This window comes from Gobius niger (assembly GCF_951799975.1).
Source record: "Gobius niger genome assembly, chromosome: 7".
Taxonomy (NCBI): Eukaryota; Metazoa; Chordata; class Actinopteri; order Gobiiformes; family Gobiidae; genus Gobius; species Gobius niger.
In genome coordinates this window covers 14,489,304-14,505,883 of record NC_136858.1, presented here as the reverse complement: position 1 = coordinate 14,505,883, position 16,580 = coordinate 14,489,304, and the positions used below count along the sequence as shown (strand labels likewise).

Here is a 16,580-nt window from a genome sequence, read left to right as displayed (position 1 = left end):
AAATCCACCGGAAAATTTCGACCATGGTCCCCAGGCTGTTGTGCAGTTCGAAATAATTCGAGCGCACACAGCAGCATGGTGTTAGCCAGGTTACCTCGAGTCCATAATAAAGTTGAATTTAATTGAATTTAATAATGGCATCAGACATTCGTTCGCAAAATTAACACATTAATGGACCACTGCAATTTTCATTCTGTCAAAGATTTTCCCATATATTTTTATTCTGACAAATATTTTTTATATATATTTTTTAACTGAAACAGAGACGTCGCTTGTTTTCACTCATCACAGCAGCTATTCCATAATTTAACTCATGATTTGCTTGATAAACAGTGTTCTCTTAATGTAGTTTGGACATGTGGTTGATTAAACAACAACTGAGATTACAATGACTTTCTGGCTGGGTAAACAATATTTGCATAATTTAGGGATTTTATTATGTTTCGGTAAATGAACATAGCCATGTACAAATCAACCAAGTCATAGAACTTCAAGATTTTTGATTGAAAAAAAAAACAGTGAAAACAATTACTCACTGAATTGTGTAATTAGTTAATCTGATATCCATCTTTTGTAATAGAAACATTTGATAGTTTTAAATGTATTTCCCCAGATTTCAATACCATACATGAGGTATGGTGTAACAAGACAGCCATAAAGTAAATGTAATTTTTGTTCAAAATATATAGTTTTTGAGTTTCTTTTGCACATTTCAATATGCGGTTTCCATGTCATTTTACAATCAATAATCACTCCAAGAAATTATATATGATTTGCTCTTTCTATTTCATTTTCATTCATTGTGATAATAATCTCATTGTTTATCTCTTTATTACTAATACCATCAATTTTGTTTTTCGTTAAAGGGGGGTTATTTACAATAATATGTTTTAATTATAAACATATCAAACCCATCATTATCAAATTATTATTATTGTTGTTGTTATTATTTTTGCAGTCTTTCACAATTGTCAATATTTCATCTTTATTGGTTGGGTTTAGAAAGAATGAATTTGAACTTTTATATGTAACCCCAATTTCCATTCCATTGTTTGGAATGGGTACAATTTCAAAATAACAAAAATTTCACTAAATTATCGCCTATATTCATGAAATAATCATTAAACTCTTTAACTATTTCCTTGCATGACATATTGTGTAACTATCTTTATTAAAATAATATTACTATCATTATTGCTGTGTTTGTGTATTAAATCATTAAGCACTTTCCATGTTCCCTGAATGTCGTATCAACAATTTTGTGTAGTCTTTCTTACAAATTGCATTAATTTAGTCTTATATGTTTTGTATTTGCTTTCAGCATCTTGTGTTCTGGAATGTAGAGATTTCCTGTATAGTACATTTTTCTTCTTTCTTTTCTTTAGTGAACCATGGTTTATATCGCATTTATAGGTTATTGGATGAATGGATAGCATTTGTTATAGATCGCTAGGAATCTCTTTTAAAAAATAACATAAATCATTTGGATTTTCATAGCTATAAATCTCATCCCACTTACACTTACTGTATTTAATTCCATTTTCATTGTTTCAATTGCTTCAGGTGTTCTATGTCTCACCTTCTTGAGTAGATAGTTGGACCTGATGGTGGTTTAAACACATTTTGAAAACATGCAAAAACAGTCACTAATATCTGTCATTAAAATACCTCCATCAATTTTACCAACTTAATTAGTAAATATATTATCATTTAATGTTGTTGTTCTTGTTGGCTTTACTATCACTGGGAATAAAAGGTATTAATAAAGTCTGTGGTCTTCTTCTGTCCACCTGGATTAAGCAGTGGTGACTCATTAGAAGTATCCACTGATGACCCAGGTGTTCTATATGTGGTTGTATGAATGGTGCGTGGTTGCCTAGCGGGGTATAAATGGAGCAGCATTCCCCTTTGTTCGTCCCACCTGACCTCTCCCCTCCGTGAAGGGACCTGCCGACCAGGAGCTAGCATTGGTTGGCGTTTTCTGAGCTGAGGAAAGAACTCTGGACAAATCTCACAAATGCCGGGTAAATTCCATCAAAGTTGCTAAACAGACATTTTAACGTATATAGAACAGGGAAAAAAGTTTCTATCACACCACGCAGTTTAAACTTAAGTCAGTAATAGTCAAAAGAGGAAGCAAACGGTAGCCCTGATTCCCGCCACTGAGGAGTCCGTCGTATCCAAGGACATGGATACTGAAATTGTGCGAGAAAAATGGCACCTGGACGTCACCCACTCGTATGCCTGTAACTCAAAAAACTACGGTGAGTGTGACTCTGGTCCCGGAACACCGACTAAAATCGGCACCTCGAAGAAGAAATGAACAGCCACGTGAACGACATTAAGAAACTTGTGAACAAAAACACCATGGAGATCGAAAGCTCAAAGAAGTCTGTTGACCACTGTGTGCCTGGAGCAATGAGTGAACCATTCCTTAAGGCACACCACCTGTGGTTCAAGCAGGATGTGACAACCGTTGACAAGGAGAAGCGAATGCAATATGGCCAATTGTAGATAAGGCAAGGAAAGAAGGGCAAGTTTGCTTACTTTGTTACTGTAGGCTATATATCGTGCTTTCGTGGACAAGAAAGAAGTTTTTGCTGACTGGAGAAATATAATCCAGATGAAATAATGTATACATGGAGTAACTCTTTTGTTTCGTTCGCCTGGTCCTGGTTCTCTTGTCTATGACTGCGGGACACACGTCGTCTCGTGTCATGGTCGCGACTCATGCCAAATGAACCAGTGTTTCATGAGCCAGTAGATCATGTGACTGAATTCTTGGTTTATGGAAATAATGTATATAAATGGGTTTATACCAGCCTAAAACTTGCTCGTATAACCCTAAACAGGTACACATATTATATTTCAAGTTAAGCACCGGAAAAAAGGAAAATAAACATACTTTATAAATTGTAATACATGTAAATCAGCAGCAGATGGCAGTATAGAGCGAGGCTTTAGTTTGAACCAGTTCCTTACACAGCAGACCAAAAAGCCTCATTGGTTCATGAGGCTTCATTTTGCCCATCACGACTGGTAATGGGGTTGTAAAGACATTTGGACACTTGGGTTAAAACCACATGTGTTTCCTTGTTTTGCGAAAGGATCAACCAATCACGGCGCCTGCGTTCTGCAGCTCTTGACCAGTCACCTTGTCACCTTTTGCAGCAGGTGCACACCAGGGGCAGATGCAGCTGTCGCGAACACACTGATTGAAGTATAAAACACATTATAGCCTGTGTATTTTGAAAAAAGAATGTGAAATGGTTATGGTGGATGTTAATGAATGGGAATTGTTTGTTTAACCTACTGCAAACTATATTTTACATTCAAAGAAACCAATGCTTATTAATAAATTAACAAAACTGCATTATTGTCTCTGTTATTTGGTGTATACGAAACTGTGTATCCTTTTAGCGCAGGGTTACTTTATTTGACAACAATTTAACATTAACAATACTGAGTTTAGCCAAAGTGGTGTTGGGGCATGTATAGTAACATCTTGGTAAGACACTGCACCCCTGCGCCCCCGCCTGGTCACACATATACATATACAGCAAACAGTTATATTCTTTTGTTTCAATGTGAATCTCAACAGTGACACACTCTAATATATTTTCAATAGTAGACATGCTAGCTATTGTATTACATCACAAACTTGAGTCAACATAAAGCTCGAGGTCTTTACTTTCATAACTTTCAACATATGTCCAGGGTCCAAACATGTGCAGTAATTGCTCTTAAAAATGTAAAACATGAGCACAGTTTATCTATTTACTCAGCAAAATCAATCATTTTGCCATTTTATTTCAATGTTATTAATATTGTTTACATAATTGTTAATTCAGCCCGAGATATTAAATATATAGAGAGGATGGAAAGGCTTTGGGGTCCAGACTCAAGCCTCTGGAGGTCCAGATCTGGACCCAGGTCCACGAGTTGGGGACCCCTACTGTAGTTTAGCATCAAATGTTGATATAGATAAATACTACTAATAATACTGCACTTTGCTTAAAATACTATAAAATACACGACATATGAATAATGTAGGGCTTTTGATTGATTTCACTGGTTAAAACTGTGTTAGTGTTTGCAGAATCCATGCGCTGGCAAAGACATGGTGATATTGTTTAGCTGTGTCTGATTCATAGGCTTAAAAAGGTACAATTTGACATATGAATTATTTCTTTATCTAATCCATGCGTGACTTTACAAAATAGACTTGCTTAATATGTGCTCTACCCCATCTTAGGTTACAGCTAAAGAAGAGGACGTTGTGTACAGCACGCTAGCGCCACACCAAGTCTTCTGTAACAATACCACGTCTTTGCACAAGCAGAAGGAACGGCACTGAAGGGGAGACCAGGGCTATTTGTCACAGTGTGCCGCTCATCAACAGAAAATCCCACAAGTCAGACCTGCATTAAATGAAAGCTTGAACCCTTGACTTGAAGTAGACCTCACTTTTTTTTCTTTCTCAGTCATATTGTGATAAATAGTTATTAACCGTCAATTAGGCCTAACAAAATCGACTGTGACAATGTGCCCCATATGCGGGGCAAGTTGACACAAGATGTGGGGTTGGTTGTCACACAAAAAACTATTTTATTGAAATGCAAATGCTTATATATTTGTAAATAATATCAGGGACTCAGGGTTGTAGACTGTTCTATATTTACTAATTTGATAATGCAATTAGAGAAGCATTTTATTTAAAAAGTCAATAAAGACATGGAAGCATGAATGCTTATGTGCAATTTTAGGACCTTTTTAAATGGTCATTTCCTTGTCATAATTTTATGAAGCATCGATTGGTTTTAGTAACATTTCATTTTTGTTTATAGATGGACCGGATTATGGACCTACTGTTACCACCATAACAAGAGGCCTACTATATATTTAATATTGTTTAAAGTAAACAGTGACAAGGGTAAGTTGCACATGCTGGATAGTGATGCTACTGTAAAAGTGAATGATGAACTTCTAGCAATTGACAGGCATAAGCCAGCGATATAATGCCATAATATGTTCCTCAGGCTCTCATTGGTTGCCACTATGACGTCTGTTTTTTTCTTTCTGATTGATTGATTGAAAATTGCACTTTTGCTGTTTGCTCCCTCTGCTGGATCCAAGTTGTCATCAGCCTGGCCGACTGACACACCAACACGTGGAAAAAATCAAAACAAAATCATTAGCCCTGTGTGGTTTCAAAAAAAAAAGGTGAGATAAATTGTGATGACAGAATCACACGCACGACACGGGCCTTTCCCTTTAAAGCTTTGTGCTCAGGCTCGGCCGTGGCCAGCCGGGGACCTTCAGGATGTGATAGTTTGGAAAGCGTTGCAGTGCAGTCTCCTTCAGCTCGCCCTCCAACCGGTGACGCCTACCTCTACCGTGCGGTGTGAGGAAGATCTGCAATAAAGTCACTTTAGTGCACACTTAGCTCCATTTTCAACTGGTAAGCAACCCGAGTATTGACTTGAAGTCTGTTTGTTTACTTTTTGGTAAAGCCAACCGATTTGTGTGTGCGCTACCGGCGCGTGTGCCATGGAGCCTAGCACTGTTAGCTTAGCTTCTTTAGCTCCACTCAGCATGCACCCTGTCACATGGAAAAATATGAACAAGTTTGACATATCACGTTAGTTATGAAGCAGTACGGTTCATGAGATAATCCCTGGTCGTGTTCACTTTGTAGCTGCGCTCTAGAAAGAACTAGCATTGGCTGCTCATGCTTATTTCTCTCTCTGTCAGTGCAAGTGTTAATCAAACCGTCTGAGTAATGAGGGTAGGCATATGCCCTGCCACGCCTGGCTTTATCAGCACCTCATGTGGAGAAACGGGTTAAGAAGTACAAGAGCAAGGCTTACGAGCTACACTAAAATGGCTCCTGTCAGTAACCTTTCTCCTGACAGAAGAGTCGAGAATGTAGTTAACATTAGGCACACGGCTGCTGTTGTCAGATCAGAGTTGGTCCTCTATGGTCCAAAACCTTATTACCATGTTGTTGTTATTATTGTCTGTGGTTCTTGTTTCAGACACAATGGCAGTACCTCCTACATATGCTGACCTGGGCAAGGCCGCCAAGGACATCTTCAACAAAGGCTATGGTACGCTGGTAACCAATGAGTCGAAAGAGATGTAACTTTGAACTGTATATTGACCATGCATTGTTTTTTTTAGGCTTTGGCTTGGTGAAACTTGATGTCAAGACAAAGTCGGCCAGTGGAGTGGTAAAGTCATTTTGTTTGTCATTACAAACTTTATGCAATGGATAATGCTGATTTGTTTTTGCTAAGTTTGAGTGCCAAATCAATACAAAGCTGTTGTTGAGGGCTACCTTTATGTCACAAATATGGAAGATATGTCTTTAAAAAAAAAAAAAGTAAGGCAGAATGCCTTTTTGAGACGCTGCTTGGAAAGGGCTAGAGAGCTGGAAACGTACCTGCTCTGTGGATAGCTCAAATAGTCATTTAAAAAAATGTATATCTCTGTTGCAGGAATTTAAAACATCTGGTTCCTCGAACACTGATACCAGCAAAGTGGCCGGCACCCTGGAAACCAAGTACAAGAGGGCAGAATATGGCCTGACCTTCACCGAGAAATGGAACACTGACAACACCCTGGGAACGGAAATCACTATTGAAGATCAGGTTGGACCTTAGTTCCCTGTTTTTATAGCTTCATTAGCATTAAAACACCGGGCCAATTTTACATGTTCTGTTGTTTCTTGCAGATTGCTAAGGGACTTAAGCTGACTTTTGACACTACCTTCGCACCCAACACAGGGTAAGTGTAATAATTCATAAGTATTGCCTAAGCATCGACTTAAACAATCAAATAAGTAAGTTATTGCTATCCCTTGAAACTCTGGATAAGTGGTGGACTGAGCGCTTGCTTGGGTCTGAGTCAAACTGGTAATATGAGCTCTGTTGCACATGCCCCTGACAAGTGGTTGTGGCTGGACGTGATGCAGACCCAATATGGAGCTAGCCTGTTGCCATTATTCCTCCATTGTGTAGTTGGCAATTAAACCGGCTTGTGTTCACTGATGTTTTTCCTTCACAGCAAAAAGAGCGGCAAAGTTAAGACTGCGTACAAACGCGAGTATTTGAACCTGGGCTGTGACGTGGACTTCGACTTTGCTGGTCCCACTATCCACGGCGCTGCTGTGGTCGGCTACGAGGGCTGGTTAGCTGGATACCAGATGACCTTCGATACCGCCAAGTCCAAGATGAGCCAGAACAACTTCGCCATTGGATACAAGACAGGGGACTTCCAACTGCACACCAATGTGTAAGTTGGAATGTTTTCACAGCTCAGACATAGTATACCAAGATTATGTTATGACAAGTGCGATTCTCTTCCATAGCAATGATGGAGCAGAGTTTGGCGGCTCAATCTACCAGAAGGTCAATGACACCCTCGAGACGGCAGTCAGCCTGTCGTGGACTGCTGGAAGCAACAGCACACGTTTTGGCATTGGAGCCAAATACCAGTTGGACAAGGATGCCTCCATTAGTGTATGTGGATATAAAGAAAGTTATGTTTCTAATGCCACATTTAAGAAACTTGTCTAAAATGTTTTTCCTTGTTTTAACGTTTTTAGGCTAAAGTGAACAACAATAGCCTTGTTGGTGTTGGCTACACTCAGTCTCTCAGACCAGGTATGTAACAATAAGTTTGATCGACCAATCAACCTCCAGTGTTTGTGGGGGAAAAAATGAAAAATCCAAGCTCCCTGTATATTTTCCATAATTTGTGCAGTCTCAACCAAGTAAGCTGTAAAAATGTGGCTTTCATTTTAACATTTTTTTATGTGCCTACAGGTGTGAAGCTCACTCTTTCAGCCCTGGTTGATGGAAAGAACATCAATGCCGGTGGACACAAACTGGGGATGGGCCTGGAACTGGAGGCCTAAACTGTCCATGCTGCAAGAGACTAAGGAATATCAGAATCTGGCCTTAAGAATTTCCTCCGTCAACCAGCAAGAGATCATGAGGAGCGACAACTCCAAACATCAGTTCCCTTTACACCTAGTCTTTGTACCTCTTTGGTTTTTACTTCATTTATAAAACATGTCACCGTGTTTGCTGAGCACTGCCATCAAGTCAATACAGTACCTCTCCCTGTCATCAGCTCAGTGTGGTGTTATTTATCAGCATATTCAACCACTCCAATTTTGTAAATCAGAAATCTATTCATTTTCAGTCTAACACCATGATCTGATATTCCTCTGTCTTGTCAACAGCATTTATTGAGTACATTATTACTTTGCCCTTGTGTTTGTGTACATTGAAGCTCTGTACTGTTTGAATCAGCCAGCAGGGTTTATTATCTGTTCCATGCTGGTCTTCCCTCAAACTAGGCAGTTTTGGGGTAACTCTTAAAGCTCACTCTGTTTAGTCGGGGAGAAATCTTGGCTGGCCAAGCAGAACTGTTCTTTCACACTGTGGGAATAGGTGATTGTACACAGCAATGCCAAATGTATTTAAAGGGAGTCAAAGGCTGCTTCTAAGCTTCTGTACTGGGCTCAGTCAAGCCCACGTCTTGGAGGTCCTTCTGTATAAGGTTTCAATAAAATCTTGGAACTATACACATTTGGTTTGATATAACTATGTTGTACTTACGGAAAATGTAGTTCAGAAAGAATTTACGCTGTAATTAAGGGTTCCATTGTGACTACAGCTACTGGACAAGACACGTTCTAAAAACAAAAAATACAAACGGAGCTAATGTATTTTTTTGTTTGTCCTGAAAAAAAAAATAAGTTATTCAAATTTAACCTGTTAATCATGTGGATATGTGTGCGGTAGTCCTGTGTATTAACTATGACATGACAAGTTGGTGTCAAAGAATTGGACCACATCCATCATTTATAATTTTTTTTTATTCATCAGCAAAATAATCGTTTTTCTTTACAGTCTCTGAAACATGCAAAATGCCCTTTAGTTTCAACATTTGTTTATTTAAGCCATATGTGTCTTATTTCATAATGTTGGATGGTTTAAGCTAATGGCAAATCAGTACCTCAGGCATATATTATATATTCTATTGTTACTTTCATCTATGTCTTTAACACGTCTACTCTTTTAGAAGCATATTTTCCCCTTAATAATCTACTGATAAACTGCTGACCCGTGCTTTGGCAACTATATTTTTTTGCCATTTATCTCTCAAGATGAATAAGATTTTCTTAAATGTCTAGAGCATTTTAAATACATTTTGTTATTGTTATCCTCTTTTGGTCATATTACCAAAATTACTCTGGACACTACTGTATAACTTTTGCACCGATTCCTAAACCTATTTACTCTTATCTTAACTTATCTGAGGACATCTTACTATCATCCGGGACACCGCCTTTCTCCTTGAAATCATCCTGTTTGAGTTGTGCCTTGACTTTCGGATCTGCTTCTGAGCTTACTGACTCTTCATCCCCTGTAACCTTGTCACCACTATCACCATCCTCACCATTCTCCACCGTTCCATTTAACTCCTCTCCTCTGTCTCCCTGTGCTTCTATATGATCCTGCTGACCGTCACGCTCCTGCTCATCATCCTCCTGTCCACCGTCTTCACCACCACCACTTTGGCTCCCTCTTTTGCTACACCGTTGATCCAGTTCCACCACTGTCTCGATAGGGTCGTCGAATTCAGACAAGACGATCTCCCGCGTCGTCTCTGTGATGATCTCCTCCACGAACTTGTACTGGGGCTCGGGTCGGCGGTGTGCACCCCCTGGTCTGTTGATGGAAGGCAGGGTATACACAGGAGACTGGTGGTAGATGTAGGGCAGAGAGACAGGGCTGTCGGTCACAGAGGAGAGGCGCGCTTCTTCGCCACACAAAAGCTTTCTATGAGGGGACAAAGATACAGAGTCAAAATCTGTTTCTGGGAAATGGAAAACAAATACAGAACACTTCTTCAAATGATCAGTGCACTAAAAAAGCAATGTCCTGGTGTTAGAAATAGGAATGATAACATGTTTTGCACCAAGACCCTACATTAAAGATGCATTGTGGAACTTTTAATGCGAAAAAACAAAATTTGTGCATACTTGACCTTTTAGTGACCCATTTGCTGTATGGGTGGTTATGGCGCCTTTACTTTTTGATCATGGTGGCCTCTACAACGCTTGCAGGATACATTTTATTTTGTAGAATTTGTGGTGAGAGGGCATCAGAGAACACCTACCTGAAACTCTAAAAACAACTGATCCTGCTGCATCGCAGAGACCACTGTGATGGAAAGTAAAGGTGCCATGCTGACCACGGGTTTACTAAAAAGTCAAGTACACACTGATAAAAGCACATAAAAAGTTCCATAATGCACCTTTAATTCATTCAACTTATGACATGGAGTATTGCACAACTCTCCCAGGTCCTGCCAGTATACTGCTGTTGTGACCTTGGGCAAGACGCTCAATCCTCTACCTTGCCTTACCTGTAGGACAGTATTTCCACATCTAGGGCCATCTTCACGTTGAGCAGGTCTTGGTATTCCCTCAGGTAACCGGACATGTCAAATTTACAACTTATGAGCTCGTTTTCCAGTTGTTTGATGGTGTCCTGGGATAGGAAAAAAAAAAGCGCTTGAGTTTATTCCAAGCCAGTGTGTCTCTCATAAACAACCTCATGAGCGACATTACCTGATAATGAAGTATATCTCGGTTGTGGCGATCCTCTGCTTCACGGAGTTGCTTTTCCAGCCCCTCTCTCGTACCCTTTGCGCTTTGCAGCTCGATATCCCTGCCCTGTAGTTGTCTCCTGCAGTCGTTTATCTCCTGCTGGGTCGCCCTCAGACATTCCCTCTTGCTCTCGGCTGCTTCTGTCAACTTTGCGAACTGGGACGTGAAGGTTTCCTCTACCCGCTGTGCGTCACGGCACACGTAGCTCTCCAGTTGCGTCCGGATGTCCCTCAGTGCCGCAGTGACGCCGGGGTTCCCAAATTCCCGCGCTCTAAAGTCATCCCCCGTGCTCTGTATGTGCTCAAGTATGTCTGAAACCTCGGCCTCGTGGCTCTCTTTCAGACCTTTGACTTCCTCCACTAAAACGTTCACCTTTTTGTCCAATTGGAGTTTGGCTCGGTACGCGTCATCAATCTCCCTCTTCATGACAGTGATGTTGCGCTCTGCGTCCGACCTGCTTTGCGCCTCTTTCTCGTGTCGCTTGGTTAAAACTGAAAGCTCCTCTTCCAAATTACAATGCTCAATCTCAATTTGATGCTTTTGCTGCGTGATGTCCCGAACCAGTTGCCTCATTCGCCTCAGTTCCGGCCCGTATTGCTCCTCCAAGGACGACACACACTGCGCTCTCCCGCGAATGTCCTCGATTTCCCTCTCCAGTAGCTGGTTGTGCAGTTCCAGCTGGTGCACCTTATCTATGAAGCCTGCCAGACGACCGTTCAGCCCGTGGAGCAGGGCTTTTTCGTCCATCCTCGCAGTGGACGCAGTTAGCTCCAGCCCCCTGCTTGTGCGCTGGGTCTGACGCTGCAGATGCTCGCTTCTCCTATGCGGAATCAAGGTGTCCATGTTGTGCGTCGTGGTGGGCTACTGCCTATAGGGTGAAATCCTGCTAAAGAGAGTTTACGTGCGCTTTTATGAAGCCCCCTATTCGCTCCTGCAGCACATTGTAGCTGTCCGAGGTGCTGACGAGGTGAAGCATCAGTCAACGGTCAAATGGGAGGCGCGCGCACAACAGTGACGCAAAGGCATTGACATAGAGTTATCCCAGCCGAGTGGTCATAATCAATAGCAATTGGTTTAAGTAGGCTTCTGTACATATTTTATGCCTTAACTACATTATAATCTGCTGAATCGCAGAAGTTAATGAAAACAAGTGCAAACTATGTAAACCAGAAAAAACACCTAAATGCGCCACTAAAGCAAAAACCAAAATGAATATGAATAGTCTAAAATTGCAGATGACCCTGAGTACCATCTAAAGAAGCATTGATCTTACACCTTTAAGAAATTTCCCTGTCGGCATCAAATTGCCTTCAGCATGGAGCAGTGGGTGAATGCAAAGCAGTTCTCAGGGACTTTTCTGCAGGAGTTGAGCCAGAACATTTGTTCAGGAAGTAGATTATGGTGCATTTTGAGGCAATGTTGCTTTGCTTAATTTGTACATGATATGATATGTGTTGAATCCTGAGAGAAGAGAAGGGAATTTCATTTGTATTGCACTTTCACAGACAGACAGATGATGTCACAAAGCGTTTTCCCACAAAGCTTTATTTTCTCTCAACAATAACAAATGCATTTTATTCCTGGTTTCAAAATGCATCCCAACATTCAATCTAGTATATCTTGTCTTGAATGGGTTGACTGTTACGGAGCCTTTAGCGCTTGATTGCGATGGTGAGTCCGTCAGCCACAGTGAGCATGCTCAGATCAATCCTCTCGTCCTTGTGCAGCTTCTTATTGAGAGCATCAAGAGCTTTAGAGCTGACATCATCTTCAGCAGGATTCAGGACCTTCCCACTCCACAGCACCTGACAGAATGTATTGTTTATTTATGTGTTTGTTTTGTATTTAGTGGCAGTTTTATAATGGTGTGCTTACATTGTCGATGGCAATGATTCCTTTTGTCCTGATCAGCTCAAGTGATTTCTCATAGTACGTGTCGTAGTTGATCTTGTCAGCGTCGATAAACACAAAGTCATAGGTTCCTGCTTCACCGGCCTGTAATAGCTCATCTAGTTCATAATAAGTATGTTACATTCAAAACATTATTACAATTTCTGTCATCTAGGTAGTTATTCATGGAGCTTCTTCATGGCTGGTTTGGTCATGAGGATGCTTCCTAGATGTAGAGTGAAATGTTGGCGACTCTTTCAAATGTTCTACTGCACAGTTGAAGCAAAAATAGCTGCCTTTTATGTTTTTGCACATAGCTATATAAGGATAGAGCACTCACCAAGAGTTTTAGCTGCACCCTGGAGCCGCACCTCTATCTTATGGTTGACACCGGCCTACAGGAAAAAAAAAAAAGCACAAAGCGAATCAGCATTCAGAGAGGGAAAAAGGTGGTTCTGTAAGACATCTTGATTTTCCTGCCGAGGCTTGCATTCCCCCAGTTTCCTGAGCAGACACCTTTCCTTGTCCTGTCCACAGCATTTAGGGAAGACAGTCTGACAGGATTGGGAGAGACACTGTGCTGTGGCCTGCACTAATGTGATCTGACAGACACACCCATCTATATTTGACTACCACTGACTCACTGAACACCTAAAATGCTTTCAATTCTAAAATTGCAAAATAAAGACTGAATTTCTAAAGTTGGTACCATACTAGACCTTTATAAATAACTTTATTTTGTTGTTGCATTCTTATAGGTTATATAAAATACTTAGATACTTGTCTGAGGTTTTACTTTATTATGTATGTTTTAGGTGGAAGTTTGAAACGTGTCTTAAACTGGATCTGGTCACCACAGTAGAGAAATTTCTTGCCAAAATGAACAACAATGCCATTACTGTGGTATAGATAGATAGAGACATGAGCATTCTTCTGTCTCATGTCGTTTCCCCCATGTGCGACCATGAACCTAAATTCCTTACGAGTTTCTTTGACACGCTCTGGTGGGGACATTGCAGATTGCAACTTGACGTCTCAACTCACCAGTAACAGTTGAATATTTTACATTATAAAGCCACCGGGCTGAATTTGAATTCAATTAAATTTAATTATGTCTTTAATTCAGTAAATTCTTACCTCCTGGAAAAATGGCGTACCAATATCAACATAGCTTTGCAGTATTTCACAAGCGACCACACGTCCATTGTCTGCCATTGCCAGAGCCATACTCAGTGCATTGTAGCCAGTGTACATTCCTGCAAAGTGAAATGATTAAGTTTTCACTATTTAGGCTTGTGTATGCATGTTAATTGCAGCACAAAGCAGCATATTTGAACCTATTTCAATAGCCTTAGTCCCATTGATCAGTCGGATAAGGTTTGCCATGAGCTGAGCTTCTTCACTGGCAACCAACATCTTGCTCCCTTGATCTTCAAGAGTTCTCTGAAACAAATGAATGATGTTTTTAAAGTGGATAAGACACATTTGTTGCGTTTATAAACCGAAAAGACAAGTTCTTAAACCACATGATTCTCTCCGAGTTCTGGTCTTACCAGTTTGAGTTTGGTGAGTACTGGGTGTTCTCTTAGGGAGTTGTTGACCACATACTGCAGCACCAGATCATCTTTACCATCGCTGTGACTTTTCCCAACAAAAGCACTGTGCCCCAACAACCCTACACAACATGGCAAAGATTTTGTTAGGAGAATGAATTCTATGCAGTCAAATAAGCTCATACCTGAGAAAAGAACCAGGGCTATGCAAACTAATGCACTAATGTCTACAGCCATTATCGCGGATGTGCCGAGAACTGACTGCTGTTACTTGTACAGCTTAGAGGGGCAGGCACAATCTTTGTTTGTGCAAGTGAACCTTTGAAATTATGACCCAATATATTGATTTTCTGCTTTAATTACAACAAGTAAACATTTGCTTTTTGTTTAACATTTTATTTGAGTAAATACTGTATTATACATTCCCACTGCTTTGAATCACAGCTTGGCTGTTTGAAACTTCGGCAGACTTAAATGATTTCTTATTATCCACAATATCTTTTGTGAAGTTGTAGGGAAAGCTGCAAAACCTCTCTTTGGATTTCAATGGGGACCTCTGCTGGTAATCTAATGCCTTGCACCAGTAGTGTTGGACAGCTCTTGGTTTTGACGCATACACTAGCACACTGTCTGTATGAAAATGAATACACATGACACTATGACAAATATTTCCCTCCAGTTCATACCAATAAGTGAAATTGCTTCAAGAAGTTGTTTAATTCTCATTGTTGATCTTAGGCCCGTCGGAAGACACTGTAGTAAAGTCCACGGACCAAACCCCCAAATCAGGCATATCAGTACCATCAAAGGTGGCAAAGGCTATCAATGATTTTTAAGTAGGTCCATATCTGAACTTTATATTTTGGTATGACAGCCTTTTCAGAGTTACAGCTTTATCATAGTTTTCAGCTTTTGAAGTGTACCACCCCCAAGTCAAAAAAATGACACTTAATAATTTTCACCTTTGTATTTGGTATCATTGTAAAGAAGACATTTTTATGTTTCATTTTGAGTGCAAAATCAATACTCTGTGACAAATGCCGTGGTAACCATAGCTCCTCAAACTCAAACGTGAGGAAAGTTTTAGTTTTACTATGTTTAACGCTGAGACTTCCAGGAACATCACAGACACAAATGTCTGATACTGGGCGGTTCTCTAGACTCTGAGGATTCAGGAAATGTATAACATATCTGTACTTTCTCACTGTTCACCTCATATGAGCTTCTCCCATAGAAATAAGCCTATATCTGCCATTCCAAGGTTGGAACAGCTGTCCAGGACAGACACAATGCAACTTGAAATTACATATTTGGAGAAGGACAGTTCTGTATTTTCAAAAAATATATATTTTACAACCTCTTTGCTCACGTAACATCATCTTTGTTATATATTATGTACAGTGGAAAAAATGTGGTCTGATCTTTTTTAAAATCCCAGGAATGAGTGATTCCTGTGATTCACTCATTTTGTAATGGCCATAACATGTAAACATTCGCAGGACAGGGAGGAATAAGTGAGTACACTGCCTGAATCTCACTGAACTGCAGCAGTTTAGTAAAGAGGAATGGTCCAAGATTCATCCTGATCGTTGTGAGCGTCTAATCTGCAACTACAGCATAGCAGTTATTGCTGCAAAAGAAGAGTCAGCCAAGTATTAAAAACAGGGGTTCGCTTACTTATTCCATGCATGTTGTGAATGTCTCAGGTCTTTCTGGAAAAATATTGTGAGAAACTCGTGAATTAATTTTTCGATTGATGATAGCACATTGTCCAAAACAAGCCCCACACCTGGGGACATATTCAGAAATATATGTACTCGAGAGCCATTGTAAAAAAGCTGGCCTTTTTCTCTGGACAACATTAGGATAATTTCCTTCTCAGCATAGTAATGCAGACGGGCATAAATAGTCGGGGATGCTCACCTGGTTTAGGCTTTGGACCGAGGGTCTATCCAGTGTCTCCATCCGTTTAGTAATCTCATTGCCTGGCCTGCCAGACACTCCTCCTTTCTGTTCAAAAGAAGAACCATCTGGGTTCATTTCACGTTTTTACCCGTAACCGTCCAATCATGCCCCATGAGACAGAAGCCGTCACCACCACACATTCAACCAAAAAAATTAAGATGGCAGCGTAGCGACTGATACATTGTTTTTTGATGATTTGTGTTGTTTTTTGACAATTTTGTCCCTTTTTTGTCACGTTTGTTACTTTTGTCCAGTTTTTGTAGCTACTTTGACACTTTTTTGAGAAGCTTTTAGATTTGGGCAATGCCAAACTGAATAAAATGTGCTTGGTTCAACTTTTTACTCCACTGCATTTCAACATACTGAATGAAATTGAACCTTTGGATCCGTGGATGTCCTTATTATAATCATTCACTCATTATTTGACTTATCATTTGTGTCATGGCCGGTCAAGCCTAACTTTTCAAGTCACTACTTTGTGT

General features: G+C 40.3%; 3 protein-coding genes across 3 annotated transcripts; 1 reads left to right on the top strand and 2 right to left on the bottom strand.

Annotated features, from left to right (window-relative positions):
• Positions 1-5,313: 5,313 nt before the first annotated feature.
• Positions 5,314-8,596, top strand: vdac2 (voltage-dependent anion channel 2). Its single transcript, XM_079559646.1, has 9 exons — positions 5,314-5,461; positions 6,039-6,110; positions 6,184-6,233; positions 6,501-6,653; positions 6,737-6,789; positions 7,069-7,296; positions 7,373-7,523; positions 7,610-7,667; positions 7,830-8,596. The coding sequence occupies exons 2-9, from the start codon at positions 6,044-6,046 to the stop codon at positions 7,919-7,921; spliced, it is 852 nt and encodes a 283-aa protein (XP_079415772.1). The 5' UTR covers positions 5,314-5,461; positions 6,039-6,043; the 3' UTR covers positions 7,922-8,596.
• A 674-nt stretch (positions 8,597-9,270) lies between these two features.
• Positions 9,271-11,701, bottom strand: LOC306965551 (neurofilament medium polypeptide-like). The gene is made up of 3 exons (XM_079560029.1): positions 10,652-11,701; positions 10,447-10,571; positions 9,271-9,857 (listed from the first exon to the last, which is right to left on the bottom strand). The coding sequence occupies exons 1-3, from the start codon at positions 11,531-11,533 to the stop codon at positions 9,317-9,319; spliced, it is 1,548 nt and encodes a 515-aa protein (XP_079416155.1). The 5' UTR covers positions 11,534-11,701; the 3' UTR covers positions 9,271-9,316.
• A 567-nt stretch (positions 11,702-12,268) lies between these two features.
• comtd1 (catechol-O-methyltransferase domain containing 1) lies at positions 12,269-14,379 on the bottom strand. The gene is made up of 7 exons (XM_079560160.1): positions 14,319-14,379; positions 14,134-14,255; positions 13,918-14,023; positions 13,718-13,836; positions 12,921-12,975; positions 12,566-12,699; positions 12,269-12,495 (listed from the first exon to the last, which is right to left on the bottom strand). Exons 1-7 carry the CDS (start codon positions 14,368-14,370, stop codon positions 12,343-12,345), a joined length of 741 nt encoding a protein of 246 aa, XP_079416286.1. The 5' UTR covers positions 14,371-14,379; the 3' UTR covers positions 12,269-12,342.
• Positions 14,380-16,580: the final 2,201 nt, after the last annotated feature.

Excerpts from the sequence above, each read along its gene's own strand:
- vdac2 (XM_079559646.1), top strand. The coding sequence starts at position 6,044 with ATGGCAGTACCTCCTACATATGCTGACCTGGGCAAGGCCGCCAAGGAC. Across the intron at positions 6,790-7,068 it reads ACCTTCGCACCCAACACAGG|CAAAAAGAGCGGCAAAGTTA; the intron begins GTAAGTGTAATA and ends TTTCCTTCACAG. Across the intron at positions 7,668-7,829 it reads CACTCAGTCTCTCAGACCAG|GTGTGAAGCTCACTCTTTCA; the intron begins GTATGTAACAAT and ends ATGTGCCTACAG.
- LOC306965551 (XM_079560029.1), bottom strand. The coding sequence starts at position 11,533 with ATGGACACCTTGATTCCGCATAGGAGAAGCGAGCATCTGCAGCGTCAG. Across the intron at positions 10,572-10,651 it reads GAGATATACTTCATTATCAG|GACACCATCAAACAACTGGA; the intron begins GTAATGTCGCTC and ends TTCCTATCCCAG. Across the intron at positions 9,858-10,446 it reads GTGGAAATACTGTCCTACAG|AAAGCTTTTGTGTGGCGAAG; the intron begins GTAAGGCAAGGT and ends GTCCCCTCATAG.
- comtd1 (XM_079560160.1), bottom strand. The coding sequence starts at position 14,370 with ATGGCTGTAGACATTAGTGCATTAGTTTGCATAGCCCTGGTTCTTTTC. Across the intron at positions 14,024-14,133 it reads TACTCACCAAACTCAAACTG|AGAACTCTTGAAGATCAAGG; the intron begins GTAAGACCAGAA and ends CATTTGTTTCAG. Across the intron at positions 12,700-12,920 it reads GGGTGCAGCTAAAACTCTTG|ATGAGCTATTACAGGCCGGT; the intron begins GTGAGTGCTCTA and ends ATTATGAACTAG.